Source organism: Equus przewalskii, chromosome 29 (assembly GCF_037783145.1).
Source record: "Equus przewalskii isolate Varuska chromosome 29, EquPr2, whole genome shotgun sequence".
Lineage (NCBI taxonomy): Eukaryota > Metazoa > Chordata > Mammalia > Perissodactyla > Equidae > Equus > Equus przewalskii.
The window spans coordinates 41968597-41987288 of NC_091859.1; the positions used below are offsets into that span (position 1 = coordinate 41968597).

General features: G+C 37.7%; 1 protein-coding gene across 3 annotated transcripts in view; it reads right to left on the minus strand.

Moving 5' to 3' along the window:
• Nucleotides 1-18692, minus strand: part of SMC1B (structural maintenance of chromosomes 1B) — a 76883-nt gene that overhangs the window by 56650 nt on the left and 1541 nt on the right. For 2 of the 3 annotated variants that reach the window (XR_011534780.1, XM_008543171.2), the window contains exons 2-5: nucleotides 7099-7287; nucleotides 3787-3899; nucleotides 3494-3697; nucleotides 791-1029 (exon numbers count right to left, since the gene is read on the minus strand). Coding sequence is in view for 2 of the 3 variants with exons in the window: in XM_008543171.2 (XP_008541393.2) it covers nucleotides 791-1029; nucleotides 3494-3697; nucleotides 3787-3899; nucleotides 7099-7287 (745 nt within the window). In the remaining variant the exon portion in view is untranslated. The remainder of the gene's footprint in view (nucleotides 1-790; nucleotides 1030-3493; nucleotides 3698-3786; nucleotides 3900-7098; nucleotides 7288-18692) is intronic. The other variant, XM_070600427.1, reaches the window with a different exon arrangement.

Sequence of the window (18692 nt, forward strand, 5' to 3'; positions counted from 1 at the left end):
GAGTATGTGTGAACAATTCTGATATTGTCATATATGATTACCGGAATTGAACAATTAAGCAAATGGATGGCAGACTGTGGAAGCCAGGTTTCTCACTGTTGGAATAGGAGGTTATAGATAAGGAAGCAAAGGTCAACATCAACAGTGACATCATGTTGCTATGTTAGATAGATGATATGTCACATAATATATATGCTACATTGACATCCCTGATACACTGTGATGAGAATGGCATTTTACCTCTTGTTAAAATGGTCTTGGTAATGGTCTTCCTCTCCAAAACCCACAAACCCTGTCTAATTATGAGAAAACTATCAGAGAAATTGCAACCAAGGGACACTCTACAAAATACCTGGTCAATACTCCCCAAAACTGTCAAAGTCATCAAAAATGAGAAAAGTCTTGAGAAACTGTCACAGCCAAGAGGAGACTTTGGAGACATGATGACTAAATGTAATATGGTACTCTGGATCACAAAAAGTACATTAGGCAAATATTATAAAAATATGAATAAAGGATGGACTTTAATTAATAGTAATGTATCAATACTGGTCCATTAATTCTGACAAATGTATCATACTAATAATGTAAGATGGTATTAGTAGGAGAAATTGAGTGTGAGGAATATGAGAACTCTCTGTAATATTTTTATAATTTTTCTGTATATCTAAAATATTCCAAAGTAAAAAGTTTATTTAAAAAATCATCTTCCAAAGTGTCACTTATATTTTTATTTTCTCTATCAAACTATATAAAATCCAACTGTTAATATCTATTTTTTAAAACTCACTTTAATTCTTTTTCTGTTTGTTGTAGTTGTCTAGTTAGCATTCCATGTTCCTTTTTCTTGGTTTTAACTATGTTCTCATGATGAGAAAGAGACTCTTTTGTGATACTCAAATCCCTATTCACATGCTCTAACTCAGTGTTCAGAAGATGGATTTTTTTCTCATTATGATATAGTTGGAAAAGCTGCAGTTGTATCTTGTTCATTTTCAGTTCTTCGAGGAGACTCTGGTAACGGTCTGCCTATAAAACAGTACATGTCAATAACAGTTAAAAGGGAGTATACTTAAGTTGACCTTTCATAAACTTAGCTATAGTACCAACAAATGATGTCTGATGAATTTTTATTTATGTCATTAAGAAACAGTATTTGTGCCCAAAGTAGCATTATTTGGAGAAGGTTCCTGGATACACTTCTAAAATAAACCAGAAACAGGTAAACAACTTTATATTCGTGCACTGAGTGGTATAGTGGTAAGAATAATGAAGTGGTACCCACTAACCTGGGTCCTTGTCCCATTTCTGTCTTGACTTCAGAGTTTAGCAAGCCCATTAACATTTCTGATATCTGCTTCCTCATTTGTAAACTGAAGGAAGTTATATGACTTGTAAGGTCTCTAGCAACTTTAAATTCAATGATTCCAGGTAAAATTACTGCTATAGGATGTAACTTTCCTACTAATAGAACTAACAGGACTATTAAAATTCTAAATTATATGTGAAATGGAAGAATTTCCTTAGCATTTGTACTATTAATAAAGGAATAAAAGAATGGGCTGTCTTGAGAGAGCTCCTAATCAATGAAGTATTCCAGTAACAGGTAAACAGCCATCTGTCAGGATATTGCAAAAAATAATTAGGAAGTTGGAGTATTCAAACCGTCATTGTAATTTTTAAAGTTCTGCAATTCTACATTTCTGTAAGCTGTTTCAGTATAAGTACTACAGTCTGACTTTCACTGATGTCTCCCCTTTCCACTGACAAAATCAAGGACACACACACATGTAAAAATATAAAAAGACAGAGGAACATCATTAATAAGGAACAGATCCATCTTTCATTTATTTCTTCAAATATTTACTGACTACCTACTATGTGCCAGGCCCTGTTCTATGTGCTGGGAATATAGTGGGGAACAAGTGCCTGCTCTTGTAAGCTTACAGTCGAGTTATTTTAAGGGGGAGGAAAGAAGAGGAGGCAGAGAGTAAACAAGCAAACAAATAATAAATAAGATCATTTCATACTGCAACAGAGGCCACAAGGGAAAAAAAACAGAGTAACGCGAAAGGACCAGGGAGGAGGTAGTAATTTGGACTGGGGGCGTGGACAGCAACTATCTGCCTGAGAAAATGGCTTTTTTACAAAAACTTGAATGAAATCATCAGCCAAGTAAAAATGAGGCAGACAGCTATCTAGACAGAGGAAACAGCTAAAGCTCCAGGCTAGAAGGGAGTGTGGTGTGTTCAATAAATAATAAAGGTCAATGTGGTAGGCGACTAGAGAAAGTTAAAGCTAGAGAGGTGAGTGAGGGCCAGATTAGTAGGCTGAATAGCGAGATGAGATTCTCAGCACAGTGTGAAGCTCTGTACTAGAAGAGGTTTTATGTAAGAGAAAGAAATTGATTCACATTTGAAAAAGATCACTGTAAACGCAAACAATTATCAACCATATACAAGGCAGTAAACGAGGCATTGTGAAGGGCACCAAGAAACACCACAGAAGAGCATTTGCAAAGAGTGGCCATGGCCTCCTTAGGATTCCCAACACCCTTTGACTGAGTCCCTGAGGTCAAAACTATTTTCATAATATTACTAAATCAATGGTGGGTAAAGCTGCTAGGCCTCAGCACAAATAAGATTTAACACAAAAGCAGATATAAGAATGCATCTGTCTTCTATTAAGCCAGATATTAATGAGATTATAAAAATGTAAAACAATGCCACCCGACTAATTATATTTAGTTTTAGAAAATGAAGTTGTCTTTCATAAAAACATGTTTTTTGTTTTTTTGAGGAAGATTAGCCCTGAGCTAACATCTGCTGCCAATCCTCCTCTTTTTGCTGAGGAAGACTGGCCCTAAGCTCACACCCGTGCCCACCTTCCTCTACTTTATATGTGGGACGCCTGCCACAGCATGGCTTGCCAAGTGGTGTCATGTCCACACCCAGGACCCGAACGAGTGAACCCCAGGCCACGAAAGTGGAACGTGCGCACTTAACTGCTGCGCTACCGGGCCGGCCCCCAAAATATGTTATTTATGTAAACATGTAATGAGTTTATTATTTTTACACTCATCATTAAAATATACTTAAAAATTTCTCAGTTTTAATTTCAAATACAATAAATGTTGATAGATATAACCCACATGAACAGAAACTCTTTGGAGTCCTCAATAATTTTTAAGAGCATAATTGTCTTGTCTTGGAGAACAAGATCCAAGAGTTTGAGAGTCTCTGCCATATAAGATATAAACCCTTCAAGCTTATTTTTAATTGGGAAAATCAGACATTTTTTTAGGTCAGGTGAAAAAGAACCCAAACAGTGGAAAATATATCAAAAAGTTTATATTTAATGAATATTGGGCCTCATCTGTCTTTTATTATTAAAAGAATATTTTTCGTAACATCAAGCCAATACCTAGTAATTCTAATAAACAGAAAGTTTTTGTATTCAACACTTAATTGGTTACATCTTCATGACACCTTACCTCTTCTTTCTCTAACTTTGCATGTTTTCGCTCTGCAGCTACATTTTTTTTCTTATTAAAATTAAACTGTGCGTCCTCTTCAGCTTTCTGTAACTTTCTTTTCTTTTCCTCATATTCTCCTACAAGCTCTCCTGAAGTGCTGATTTCCTCAAAAAACTGGGTTCTTTCTTTGGGTTTTTTCATTGAAATCAACTCTACAGTTCCCTTTTAAAAACAGTAAAGCACACCAACATATAAAATATAGTGATGAATTTTCAAAATCATGAATGAAATAAACTACTACACCTACTTACCTGAAAAACTAGACAGTTCTGTGCTTTGACTATAATACCTATCTTTTCCAACTCTGCTATGTAAGCAGAACGACTCACAGGATTATCATTAAAACGAAATTCTGAGCATCCCCCTAAAATACAAGAATTAAGGCTATTATAGGAAGTATAAACACCAGATATATATCAACAACTATTGAAAGTTTAACAAAATTATCTTTCTTATTGAAATGGCCAGTTACGTAATAATACACATGTTAATAAATGCATTTAATCAGTCAACAAATAGTGAGTGTCTGTCTACTATATGCCAAGGAATATTCCACAGCAGTGAACAAAACAGATGAAAGTGTGATCTCAAGGAGCTTATATTCTAGTAATGGACACAGACAAAAATGAGATACGTAAGTAGAATAAATATCATGTGAGAAAGTGTTAAGCGTTAAGGAGTAAAATAGAGCTGAGAAGGGGGTACAAAAGTTTCGGTGTATAGGGAACAGGCATTGCAATTTTAAATAGAATGGTGCTATTGTCTGAATGTTTATGTCTCCCCTAAATTCATATGTTGAAATCCTAAGCCCCAAAGATGATGGTATTAGTAGGTGGGGCCTTTGAGAAGTGATTCGGTCATGAGAGTGAAACCCTCCTGCATGGTATTAGTGCTTTCATAAAAGAGACCCCCCCAGAGTTGCCTAGTCCCTTTCACCATGTGCGAATACAATGAGAAGTCTGCAACCTGGAAGAGAGCCCTCATTTGACCACGTTGGCACCCTGATCTTAGACTTGTAGCTTCTAGAACTGTGAGAAATAAATTTTTACGGTTTATAAACTCCCTAGTCTGTAGTATTTTGTTATAGCAGCCCAAACAGACTAAGACAGATTGGCTAGGAAGAACAACAAAACTGGAGGCGTCACACTTCCTGATCTGAAAATATATTACAAAGCTACAGTAATTGAAACAGCATGGTACTGGCATAGAAAGAGACACATAGACTAATGGAACAGAATAGAGAGTCCAGAAAGAAATCCATGCATCTACAGTCAACAGATCTTCAACAAAGTGCCAAGAACACATAATGGGGAAAAGATAGTCTCTTCAATAAATAGTGTTGGGAAAATTGTATACCCACGTGCAGGAGGAAATTGGACCCTTATCTCACACTATATATAAAAATTAACTAAAAATATATTAAAGACTTAAATGTAAGACCTGAAGCTGTAAAACTACTAGAAGAAAACATATGGAAAAAGTTTCTTGACACTGCTCTGCACAACAATTTTTTTGGATATGATATCAAAAGCACAAGTAACAAAAGCAAAAATGGACAAGTAGGATTGCATCAAACTAAAAACCTTCTGCACAGCAAAGGAAACAATCAACAGAGTGAAAAGGCAACTTACAGAATGGGAGGAAATTTTTCAAACCAGATATCTGACAAGGGACTAATATCCAAAATATATAAGGAGCTCAATAGCAAAAAACCAAACAACCTAATTTAAAAACAGGCAAAGGGCCTGAATAGATATTTCTCAAAAGATGACACACAAATTGCCAACAGGTATATGAAAAGGTGCTCAGTATCAGGAATCATCAGGGAAATGCAAATCAAAACCACAACTGGGTATCAATACACTCCTATTAGAATTAAAAAGACAAAAGGCAAGTATTGGTGAAGATGTGAAGAAACGGAACCTTTGCACCTTGTTGGTGGGAATATAAATTGGTATAGCCATTATGGAGAACAGTATAAAGGTTCCTCAAAAAAGTAAAAACAGAACTACCTTATGATCCAGAAATCCCACTTCTGAGTATATATCCAAAGAAAATGAAATCAGTATCTTGAAGAGAGATTTGCACTCCCCTGTTCACTGCAGCATTATTCACAATAGCTAACACATGGACACAACCTAAGTGTCTGTCAACGGATGAATGGATAAAGAAAAGATGGGAATATTATTCAGCCTTAAAAAAGAAGGAAATCCTGCCAGTTGCAACATCATGGATGTCACATGGAGGACATTATGCTAAGTGAAATAAGCCATACACAGAAAGACAAATACTACATGATCTCACTTACACGTTGAATCTAAAATAGTTAAACTCATAGAAGCAGAGGGTAGAAGGGTGGTGGCCGGGGGAGGGAAAAATGGGGAGATGTTGGTCAAGGGGTACAAAGTTTCAGTTATGGAGGATGAATAATTTCTGGAGATCTAATGTATGGCTATGTGACTACAGTTAACAATACTGTATTGTATACCTCAAATTTGCTAAGTGGTTTGATCTTAAGTATTCTTACCACACATACATACACACATAAGAAAATGGTAACCATGTGAGGTGATACGTATGCTAATTAGCTTGAGTGTGGCAATTATTTCACAAGGTATATTAAAACATAAAGTTGTACACATTAAATATATACAATTTTTGTCAATTATACCTCAATAAATATGGGAAAAATAAATTTATGATGGTTTACTAAATAAATAGAGTAATAAATAAATAGACTAGGCTAGGGAATTCTTACTGAGATGGAGATTTTGAGTAAAAACCCAAAGAAAGTGAAGAAACTAACCATCTACGTGATAAAAAGGTGAAACACTTAAATTACACATTAAGGTACAAGTGCTGTATCTAATAATAAGTATTTCTAAAATTATCTGTGATTGAATTTGGGGAAAGTTATTAAGAGTATTTACACCTTAGAACATTAGAACCATGTTCTAGTGGACCAGAATGAAGACAGCAACAACAACAAAAAACAAAACCAAAAAACACTTATTTTATAGAGGCTCTGTAAACTGCTAGCATAGATAGAAAAACATATATAAACAACTCTCAACCTTCTTTCTTCAGGGAACACAGCAATTTCATAAATAAATCACAAAGTACAAATTCAAATATTTCACTCAGGTTGCTTTTTGTTGGTAGAAAAAACTTTCTACACAAACCAAAAATACACATACAATTAGTTCCTCACTAAGAAAACCAGATAAACGTACATAAAGAACCTCAGGAAGGACGTTTATGACTTCTCTGTCTTTCAGGTAGGCTCTCTCCTTCATTTTAACGTAATAACCAAGTAGAAAAATGCTATTGGCAGTAGGAGAATTTGAACAAATATGTCTGCCTAAAGAGTCCTAGGGGAAAATCAAACAGGTTCCATTACTTTTTTCTGAGATTTGCTATCCAAGAGAAAAAAAAAAAAAATCTCTAGTTCACTATGCCAGTGGCATAATAAATCACACACTTCAAAGAAAGAATAAACAGGTAATCCAACTTAACTCTTGAAAAAAACAAATGACTCATAAGTAAACGTGTAAAAAAATTACCTCGAATAATCCTTGCAAATGTTTTCTCTTCTCCACTTTCCTCCACATATACAATTTTTACACTTGCAGAAGAAGAAACAGGTTTTCCAATATGAGCTCCATGAATAAGTTCTTGAATATTTTTCACTCTTAAATTAGCTGTTTTCTCTCCCATTACAAAACTAAGTGCATCCATTACATTAGATTTTCCTGGGGAAGAAAAGAGAGAGAGAAAAAAGTTATTCATTCTTAAAGATAAAAATCCTTCCCCAGAGCCAAAGAAACCAGGCCACCAATGGAAGTGAAATATAGCCAATACACGTCTAAATAGTACTGTCTTGTCTCTACTCAAAATTTTATGTAGATCACTTGTTTCTATGTAGCTATGGTAGAGCACTAAGTAGTCTAAATATAAGGATCGAAATATCTGGATCTAAACCCCAGCTCACTCCCATTATTAAGTAGTATACCATGACAAATTACTTAACTTCTCTGAATTTCATTTATCCCCATTTTATAACAGTTAATGTCACACACACAAAAAAATGGCTAACTTACACGCAAGATTTTCCCCAAGGACTAGACTAAGGTTACTAGAATATTTACGTTTGGTATGAGTTGGCGATACAGAAAAGTTATATAGCAGGTCCAATCCAGCTATCCTTTGAAAGGCCTGTCTATAAGGTTACAGTGTCATTTTGGCTACTACCATCTTTATTAAAATTTGCTTCTTTTTCATATTCCTTCCCCCATCTCCACAAGCAATTTACATTTCCAGTGCCAGAAGGGGGAAAAGTAACATAAACAGAATACTGCCAGCCACTGGAAATACAACTTAGTTTTAGAAGTTTGTGATATTTCTAAAAAGAACTAGAAGTGGTTAAAATCCTGCAAGTTTACTTAGTTAAGTCTCAGTTAATAGGTATGAAACATGGCTTTTTTCGGTTAATTGATAATTTGCAGATTGAGAGCTATCGTAAGACAGTGCATATATAGGACAAAATGAACACTCATTGACTCGAATTATTAAGCCTGACAGTAACAGAATTAAACAGAAACTGTTTTTGGTCAATCCTTATTTAAAATCTGCCTAAAATAAACATTTCCCCACCTACATTCATTCATTCCAATAACATTTGCTGAATACCTATTGTGTGCCAAGTCATAAGGATAGAGTAAAAGAAAAAGACAGATAACATCTCTGCCTAATGAAGGTTATCCTCTATTAAGAAAGTCAGACAATAAACAAAAAAGAAATTAATATTATAATAAGTGTCATGAGGAAATAAACTGAGTGATGAAATAGAGGGTAACTCGGAGAGGCAACTTCAGATGGGATGATCAGGAAACATTTATCAAGTGCCTACCCACCAGCTAGTGATAACAACCATCTGTTGAAAAAAAGTGAATGAATGAATAAACCAAGTCTAGTTTAGTAATGGTCAGATTGGGGACCTCTGCTGTAAATAATTCAAAACCAACATCAGAAAAGTAATGATTCTAGAAGAGTTATCTTTTAGGCTATCATGATTTGATGAAGATGAACCAAATATTCAGATAGGAAAATTATACTATCACTGTCCCATGTCAAAACCTCCACATTTTCCATTCATTTGCCCTCTTACCCAACCAGCTGCTAAGTCCCCTCTGATTCCAACTCTACATATCTCTTCCATTTCACTCCTCCTTTACCATCTCTCTACTCATTCAAGTCCTCCTTACTTCAAGTGCCTCCTAGCTATACTCCTCAACCTTCCCTCTCTTGCCTCCTCAAATTCTTTCATTCATTCTACATTTACTGAACACCTATTAATCAGGCATTCTGCTAAGTACTGATGCTAAAAAGACAAATAATATGTAGGATTTCCCCCCAAGGTGCTTACAGTGGGGAATATGATCAATTTTTATTGATCACCACTTTGTGCCAGACACTCCACATCTATTATTTTATTCAGTCTTTGCAACAACCATATAACGTAGGTATTTAATTTGCCAATTTCACAAATAAAGAAGCAGAAGCTCAAGGTCAAAGAAATCATACGTTTTGGAGTCAGGTGTCTGATGCCAACATCTATACTCTTCCCACTAAAAGCAGGAAATTATAATCCACTATAATAAGTTCTAAGATAAAATTAACACAAAGAACTATAGAATCACTTAAGAAAAGCAGTAACTACTGGAGGCTCTGAGTAGGCTTTGCGGGAGATTGAATAATTGAAATAATGCTTGCCCAGTATAAAAATGGGCAAAGGACATGAAAAGGCAAATTAGAGAAAAAAGAAATACAAAAGGCCCTTAAACATAAGAAAACACACATGAGCTCAGTCATAAGAGAAATGTAAATTAAAACTGTATTAGACAACTGTTTCTCACCTACTAAACTGGCAAAAATCCAAAACTTTGAAAACACATTTTGATGAGGCAAGAGGGAAACCGGCCCTCTCATTCATTGCTGTTGGGAGTACAAAATGAATCCACCGTGACAGACGGGAAATTTGGCAATAGCTAACCAAATTATAACTCCATTTACCTTCTGAGTCAGCAATTTCACTTCTAGGAATCTATCTCCCTGATACATCTGCACAATCACACAATGGCAAATACAGAATTACACAATTTGTTATAGGTTCTTGCTAAGAGAAAAAGACTGGAAACAACTCATGTCCAAAAATTAAAGGACTACTTGAAATAATTATACAACAGCCACACAATAGAGAATTACACAGAAGAGAACAAAAGAGGATGTAGCAAATGAAAAAAGAAAAGTGCATAACAGCAAAACTAAATACAAACTTTTATTTAAAGAAAAAGTGAGGAGCTGGGAAGAACAGTACACACATATTTACTTGCATTTGCAAAAAGAAACACTGAAGGATAATCAAGAAACTAATATTTATATACAGAAGGCGAAGAAGAGCAGGACATAGAAAACTGAGTTAGACACCTTCTGTTTCCCTCTCCTGATCCCTTCTCCACCCTGCCTTTGGCCCTATATCCACAGACTCTCATGCCTTTTGGCATCCAGTTGGATTTGGCCAATGGGGAACTCTGGCAGGAGGGAAGAAGGGAAAAGAGTGAGGTCAGGGTATTTATTCCCCTACTTCCCTCCCTGGGAGGGGGCTTCTGACTGGCTGTGCCCTTCCACAGGTCACTGCCCTTTCAAAGTTCCTTCTGGGTTCCCTCTTCTCTGGGCCTTGGGGTGGTGACAGTTCGACTGACAGCCTTGTGATTCCTCTACAGCCCTCCCACACCTTGGTAAATCAATCCCTTTGTAAATAAATCTTCCTCAAATTGTCCTAATTTGAGAGTGCCACTTGTTTCTTGCTGGGACCCTGAATGACACAGGGAGCAGGAGTAGAAGCAAGATTTCTCGGTGTATACCTCTCTACAGAGTTTTGACCTTTGAAATATGCATATGCATTACCAATTTTAAAAAAACCTAAATTTTAAAAATCCCATAAATGAAAACAATCAGAAACAAGTAAACTTAATTGAATATTAAATTGGTAACACAGCCACATTGAGAAACGATTTATTTCAAGGGACTTCAGATCACAGACTGTACATTCTTAGTGGGATTCATTCTAAGGACCAAAAAGAAGTACAAAGGAATTTAAAATTTCCTTTAGTACCTTTATAATGTTTATAATGTTATTGGTATTGGTAGTTTAAGACAGTTTTCTTTATATTGTAGGTTAAAGCAAATAAGTAATTATATTAGTGATGTTAGGAATTAAGACTTTCAGAGTAAGAAAAATATTTAAAATGACAAAAATCAAGGAACAGTGAAAACACAGTTATGTTCAAACTGAACGGAAAATATCAACATGAGCTCAATTTTTAAAAATTACTGTAATATGAAAAGATGCTAAAATCATATTACTCATTAGGGAAACACAAGTCAAAACCACAATGAGATCCCACTTCAAACCGACTATGTTGGCTAAAAGGAAAAAGACAATAACAACTGTTGATGAAGATGTAGAGAAATCTGAACGCTCATTTATTGTCAATGGGACTGTAAAATGGTTCAGTTGCTTTAGAAAACAGCTTGGCAGTTCCTCAAAATGTTAAACAGAGAGTTACCATATGACCCAGCAATTCCCCTCCTAAGTGTATCCCCAAGATAAATGAAAACATCCACAGAAAAACTTGTAGACAGATGTCCATAGCAGCATTACTCAAAACAACCACAAAGTGGCAACAACCCAAATGTCTATCAAAAGCTAAATGAATAAACACAATGTGGTAAATCTTTACAATGGAATATTATTCGGGAATAAAAAGGAATTAACTACTAATACATGCTACAACATAGATGAACCTACTATGTTAAGTGAAGGAAGCCAGACACAAAAGGCCACTTATTGCACAATTCCATTTATATGAAATGTCCACAATAGGCAAATCCATGGAGGCAGAAAGTAGATTAGTGCTTGCCAGGAGCTGGGGGAGGACATAATGGGTATAAGGTTTCTTTTCGTGGTAATGAAAATGTTCTGGAATTAGATAGCGATGATGGTTACACAACTCTGTGAGTATACTAAGCATCACTGAATTATATACTTTAAAAGGATGAATTTTATGGTACATAAATTATATCTTAATACAGCTGTTATGAAAAAAGAACAAATCTGAAAAAGCACTTCATATATTTTCTAGCCTGTCCACTGAAATGGCCCAGAACCACTGTTACCCAAATGCATTTGAGTCTCTCTCGTTCCCAGATAGCGGTCTTTAATACCTTCCCTTCTAAAATAAACCAGAAACCACTGGAGAACTGGCTAACTCCAAGTCTGAGGCAGGGAAAACTGAAGATGAGCCTGGGAACTGGAACATCTTATGTCAGAAAGCAAGGAAGCTTTCAAATATTAATGAAGTCATGTCCAAATGACACAGAAGGCAGCCTGAAGGAGCTCCCACTGACTAAAGTTATGACAATCTGAGCATCAAAAATAATAATGTTTTTGGCAGGTTAAAACACATTGCATCAATGAAAATCCATGAGTCTATAATGATACTAACAACAATAGAAAGAAAAACTCATTTTCACCATTTGCGCTATTAAAACTCTTTTCTTTGAAAATACGAATTAAAAGAAAATGGGCAAGAATTTATCCTGTTTTTCTAGTCAACTGTATGTCAGGTTAATCAAATAGCCCCAGTTAATGAAGGAAAACTCTTTTTTTCCACAGGAAATACCATTCAACAAGTGTAGAAAGCATGACAGAATTAGAAAAATCTAGTTTTGCAAACCTTAATGAAATGCTGATTCAGGTAAGATTATTAATTGGCATTAAAACTATTTGGATAAATGGTTGACAAAGAACATTTGTGTAATGCTAAAGTAACACTAGTAACACTAGAACACTAGATTAGTTAGAAGGGGAAAAACTAACTGTACAATGGAGAGATCACCGTCACCACCCTAATCCAGGGATCAATCTTAGCATCATTAATGGTAAAACAACCGGACATTATGTGATGTAACAATGAGAAGTACATAACATCACCTATGACGGAGTCTAGCCAAAATGTTTAATTTGAAAACGTCAACTTTTTAGATATACCTTCCAGTTCACAAAAATAGAGGGGATGGAGGAACAAACTAAATGACATCATAAGGAAGCAATGAGACATATTTAAACATTTTGGAGGAAAATTTTTCCAGTCTTTTCAACAAGTTAGTGTTATAAATAAAAGAACTATTCTATGCTAAATTAATACAGATTTATGTAGTTGTGGGTTGGAAAATGGTTTGGTCAAAGAACATTTTAGAGTCAATTGAGGAAACCTGAATTTGAACTGTACATCAGACGAAGTGAACTGAAAAAGAAAGGTGACGATAATTGTCTGAAAACAATAAGTTAATCAACATTATGTACTGTATGATCTCACTTTCATTAAAAAAAAGTTTTCATAGAAAAAGATCTCTATGGACATGCCATAAGGTATTACAACAGTACTCTCTGGACTGTGGGAATATGTTTTTACTTTTTTACTCTTATTTATTTTTAATTTTTTACAATACATATATACTGCTTTTGTGATAAAATACTATTTTTTAAGAATTTAGCAGTCATTATGGATCATGTAAAATGGTTTTTAAAACTAACGTTTTTTTTCTGATTAGAACAGTAAACCGTTCAATGTAGGGAATTTGGAAAACAAACAAAAGTATTTTTTTGTTTGTTTGTTTTTTGTTTTTTTTTGGAGGAAGATTAGCCCTCAGCTAACCACTGCCAGTCCTCCTCTTTTTGCTGAGGAAGCCTGGCTCTGAGCTAACATCCGTGCCCATCTTCCTCTACTTTCTATGTGGGACGCCTACCACAGCATGGCTGCCAAGCAGTGCCATGTCCGCACCCAGGATCCGAACCAGCGAACCCCGGGCCGCCGAGAAGCGGAACGTGCGAACTTAACCTCTGCGCCACCGGGCCGGCCCCCAAAGAAAAGTATTTTTAAAAAATCACATCATCCAGAGAAAACTGTTGATGGAAATGGATAAAGAATTTTGTCAAATGCCTTTTCCTCATCTATCAAGAAAATAAAATGGATCTTCTTTCTTGCAGGAACAAATGAAGATTACTGTGGTAGCAGTATGGCACATGGATTTAAGCAGGGTAAGACCAAAGGCTGGGAACTCAGCTAAAAGGTTACTGCATTAATCTAAGGAAGAAATGATGAGAATCTGAAATAAAGTGATAGCAGTGGGAATAGAGAGAAGAGGACAAGGCTATTAAGGAGGCAGAACTGGCATGACTGGTAACGTATTGGCTGTGATGGGGAGAATTTATCAAGGATGAAGGAGAACTCTTTAAGGTGGCAGCCATATGACCCTGGGAGAAAAGCATTCTAAATCCAAGGAACAGCAAATGCTAAGACCCTGAAATGGAAATGAGGTTGGCCCATGTAAGGAAAGCAAAAAAAAAGGCAATTTTGACCTGAGCATAGTAAATGTGGGGCAAGAGAATATTAGAGAAATATACAGGAGTCAGACTATAAAGAGCTTTGTGAAGCATGGTAAGAAATACAGATTTTATTCTAAGTGCAGGGGAAAGCCATTGGAGAGTTTTAAACTGAGGAGTGCTTTGATTTATAGACTTACTTTTTTTTTTTTTTTTTTTTTTAAACACTTACGCTGGCTGCTTTGAGAATGAACTGCAGAAAGGCAAGAAAGGAAGATGAGGGACCTGTTAGGAGATGATAGGAATAGTCCAAATGAGAACTCTAGCAGTTCCGACTACTTTATAGCAGTAAAAAGTGGCAAGAAACAATTGGATTCGGGATGTATTTCAGAGGTAGAGTCATTAGGATTTATAGACGAGTGGATGAAGGAAGTGAGGTGTAGAAGGTAAAAGATGGAATCAAGAATTACTCTGGGTTTCTGGTCTGAATAAATGAGTAAACAGTGCCCCTTAACTGAGTTGGTAAAGACCTAAGAAAGAACATGTTTGTCGTTTGGTGGAGGTGGGGGAGAGGAAATTAACCACTCTTTCTGATTATACTGTTTTAGATGTCTACTAGAAATAGCAAACTAAACACTGGATTTTATAGGCTGGAAATACAACTTGGAAAGTAGCATAAAGATGGTATCTGAAGCTATGAGACTGGATAAGATCACCTGGGGAAAGAACAAAGGGAGGAGACAAAGGACATATTCCCGGAGGGCACTCCAGTGCCTAAGAGATCTTGGGGAGAAACAGGCAACATCTGAGGGGTGGCCAGAGAAGCAGGAGAAAACCTGGTTGGCGAAGTCAAGAAAGTCCAGAGAACAAAGCGTTTCAAGGAGGAAGAGATGAAATGTGATCTACCTTGTCAACTGCACAGCAGGGCCTACCCTTGACCAACTTCTTTAAAAACACCCCAGCATTTCTTACTCCCCTCCCTTGTTTCTACTTTTCTCCTTAACACTTCAATATTCTATATAATTTTCATATTTAGTTTGTTTTCTGTCTCTCTGCATTTAAATATAAGTTCTACACAGGCAGGGATTTTTATCTGTTATGTTCACTGATGAATCCCAAACAACCTAAAAAAGTGCATGGCACAGAGTGGGCACTCAATTATTTTTAAATGAATGAAATATTGCTGAAATGTCAAACAGGACGAGCATAGGGAACTGACCACTGACTTTTATAAGACATAAGTCAACAGTGACCTAGATAAGTGTCATTTCAGTGGAGTTTGTGGCTGAGAACTGAATCAAGAGGGTTAGGAAAAGAAGGGAACTATGGACAACTGTTTCAAGGAGTTTCACTATACTGATAAGAAAAATGGGGCAATACCCTGAGGAGACAGTGAGGGTCAAGGGATTTTTCCCCCAGGCATTTTATTATAAAATCTTCAAACATACAAGTTTAAAGAATTTCATAGTAAAAATCCATACATTTACCGCTAAATTCTACAATTATTTGCACTATACTTGCTTTTCACATATCTATCCTCAATATCCTAAGAATGTTAGTAAGGCACGTATGTATTTATGCCAATGAAAATTACCCAATAAGGGAGAAAGATACAACTCAAAAGAGAAAGACGATAATTACAAAAGCAAAGAATTGAGGAAGGGACAGGATCCAAAGCACAAGTGGAGAGTGTGCCTCTGAGTCTTAGACTCAGGCACATTTGTGGTAGTTCCCTGCTAAAAGTCCTTTAAAGTCTAACATTTTTTCCAGAAAGTTAAATACAAATTCTTCACCCTGGCAAGGACTTACCCAATAGGACTCCAAAAATTATATCCCACTGCTTCCCAACTGAGGCACTATATTCTGGTCAATTTGAACTACATGGAAAAATATATAAAACTATGGAAACATACTCTTTACTCTTTGAGCCCAGCTCAAATTTCAACTCCTCTAGAAAACTTTCCCTAATATTCACCTCTTCCTGTCCATGCCTCCCCAAATCCGATATAGTATTTTCCTTGTTTAAAGTTTTATAAAGTGTTTTTGGCCTTCTGTTTCAATTAGTATGTCCTTTTCTTACACTCCCTACACCTTTGGAGCAGGAGTTGTCTTATTCTGCACATATTCTGCTCTCAATACTATATACATGCAACAACTGTTTTCTGAATCTGAATGGAAAACAAGAAGGTTAAGATTAAAAATGAAATTGTTCTGTTACCTACAAAAAAAGCCAAAATTAGATTTACTAAAAACAAATAAATGAGAACATGTCAAGTTTTGGCAGGTAGTGACAATAGGAAATTATCACAAAAAGTATGAACAGCTAACTAAATTAAAGTAAAACAGGAAATGAGACAGCAGGAAATTATCAATTGGTTTAGCAAAGTCTATCTGAATGTGCCAGTAATTCTGCAGGATGAAAAAATGATGATCTACCAACAAGCGTTCAAATGAATACAAATGAAATATCACCCATTAAATTAGTCACGGATGAGTACCATATTGAGTTCTGGCCTTTATATAGCAAGAAGAATGTGAACAGCTTAGGCAAAATGCAGTAATAAGTAAACCAGAAATTTCTGTTGTGGAGAGATGGTATTGAAGGCAATGCTGAAATAATCCACGACTGGCTTTATGTGGTACCAAGCAGTCTCTAGGTCACCAATGACTCTCAAGAAGGGAACTGAGCTTCCAGGCCTGCGGATCTAGGGAGGGGCAAGAGAATTTGTCAAGGCATTTTCACAGTAACCTTAAGATACGCTGTTAATCACAGTATGCATTTTTAACTTAAGAAAAGAAATAATATTATTTTGAACCTTAAGCTTGGCACTAGTTTAAAAAAGTTCAAAACACCATTTTGACAGGATCTTGAACGTAATGGGCATGCAGTTTAAGCTGACCAAAGCTCAAGACCGCGGATAGTCATTCCAAGTATTGCACTGCTGGAGTTACAAGATACAACTGAGGGGCCGGCCCAGTGGCACAGTGGTTAAGCGTGCACATTCCGTTTCTCCGCGGCCCAGGGTCTGCTGGTTAGGATCCCCGGTGCGGACATGGCGCCACTTGGCACGCCACGCTGTGGCAGGCGTCCCACGTATAAAGTAGAGGAAGATAGGCATGGATGTTAGCTCCGGGCCAGGCTTCCTCAGCAAAAAGAGGAGGATTGGCAGTAGGTAGCTCAGGGCTAATCTTCCTCAAAAAAAAAAAAAAAATATATATATATATATATAATTGAGCAACCCTTCATATAATCGCCAGTTAAAAGGTGAAAATCATCTGGTGGTGGGCACAGTAACCTCCCGACAAATGAGTGGAGAAGATTAGTTAGGGTAAGAATGTAAGAGTGTTTATTATTTAAAGGTGTTTATTAAAGACATTGAAATTATCTTCTCAATGTCTTTTTGATAAAAGAATAAATTGTGAATGAGGAAATATATTACACAGAAGAGGCAAGGAAATTTCCAAATACGTGACTATTTCTAAGCTCAGGTATTCTTTCACATACACTAAGAGCAAAAGAAAACATTAAACAGCAGCTATTTTGATAAGGCAACAGAAATTTCCTAATAGTTCTACAATTATACTCCAGATTTGGCATACCAGGAAAGCACACATTTAAGTGTCCTATTCACATCTGTCACACAAATTAATTTATTGAGGCAACAGTTATCTTTCAACTCAAATATGGTTTCTGAGCTACGAGAGAGAATCCGGGCTGAGGGAGCCAAAAGGAAGACTGCAGAGTTAGGACAAATCTCAAGGCGACCCTCACTCGAGGCCCTGCTCCACGCGGCGGGTCGGCACCCTCCGGTTTCCCGCACAGCGCAGCCGCCAGCCCGGCCAGGCCCCGCCAGTACGGGGCAACCTTGGAAAGTCATCAGGTGCCTCTGAACCTCAGTTTCCTCAACTATAAAGTGGGGATAACACCCGTTTGTGAGAGTTAAACAAAAATAGCTGTGCCAGAAACTTGGTAAAAGCTCAGTGAACGATGTTATCACAATATTCCTGTGTAGAAGGTTCCTTGGACCCAAATGGTTGTTCAGAATCCCTGGAACCAACTACTTCCTCCAAACTGCGCTCCCACTCAATCTCCGGATGGGAAAGGGAGGAAGAGGCAACTAGGCCCGAGGACAGGGAAGCCGCGGAGCAGGGGAGCCAGGGCAAAGGGGAGGAGGCTGCGGGCGGACCCTGGGGTGCGGGGGAGCGCGAGGCGCAGTCTGAGGCCCGGGGGCCTCCCCTGGGTATGGTCTAAGAGGCAAGCCCCAGGGAGGGGGTGATGGAGGCGAAGGGTCGGCCCGGGGGTGTTGTCCGAAGGTTACGGAGCCAGGAGACGGCAAGGGTCCAGCCCTAGGGGGTGCGCTGTGAGGGTCGGGGGTGCGCTGTGAGGGTCTGGAGTGCGGTGTGAGGGCCGGGCTGGGCGGGGTAGAGTGAGAGGGTCGGGGGTGCGGGGAGAGGGTCGGGGGTGCGGGGAGAGGGTCGGGGGTGCGGTGTGACGGCCGGGCGGGGTACACTGAGAGGGCCGGGGGTGCAGCTAGAGGGTCGTGTCGGGGGTGCGGTGTGACGGCCGGGCCGGGCGGGGTACAGTGAGAGGGTCGGGGGGTGCAGGGAGAAGGTCGGGGTGCAGCGAGAGGGTCGGGGTGAGGCGAGAGGGTCGGGGGTGCGGGGAGACGGTCGGCCTGCGGTGCGGGGAGAGGGTCGGGGGTGCGGGGA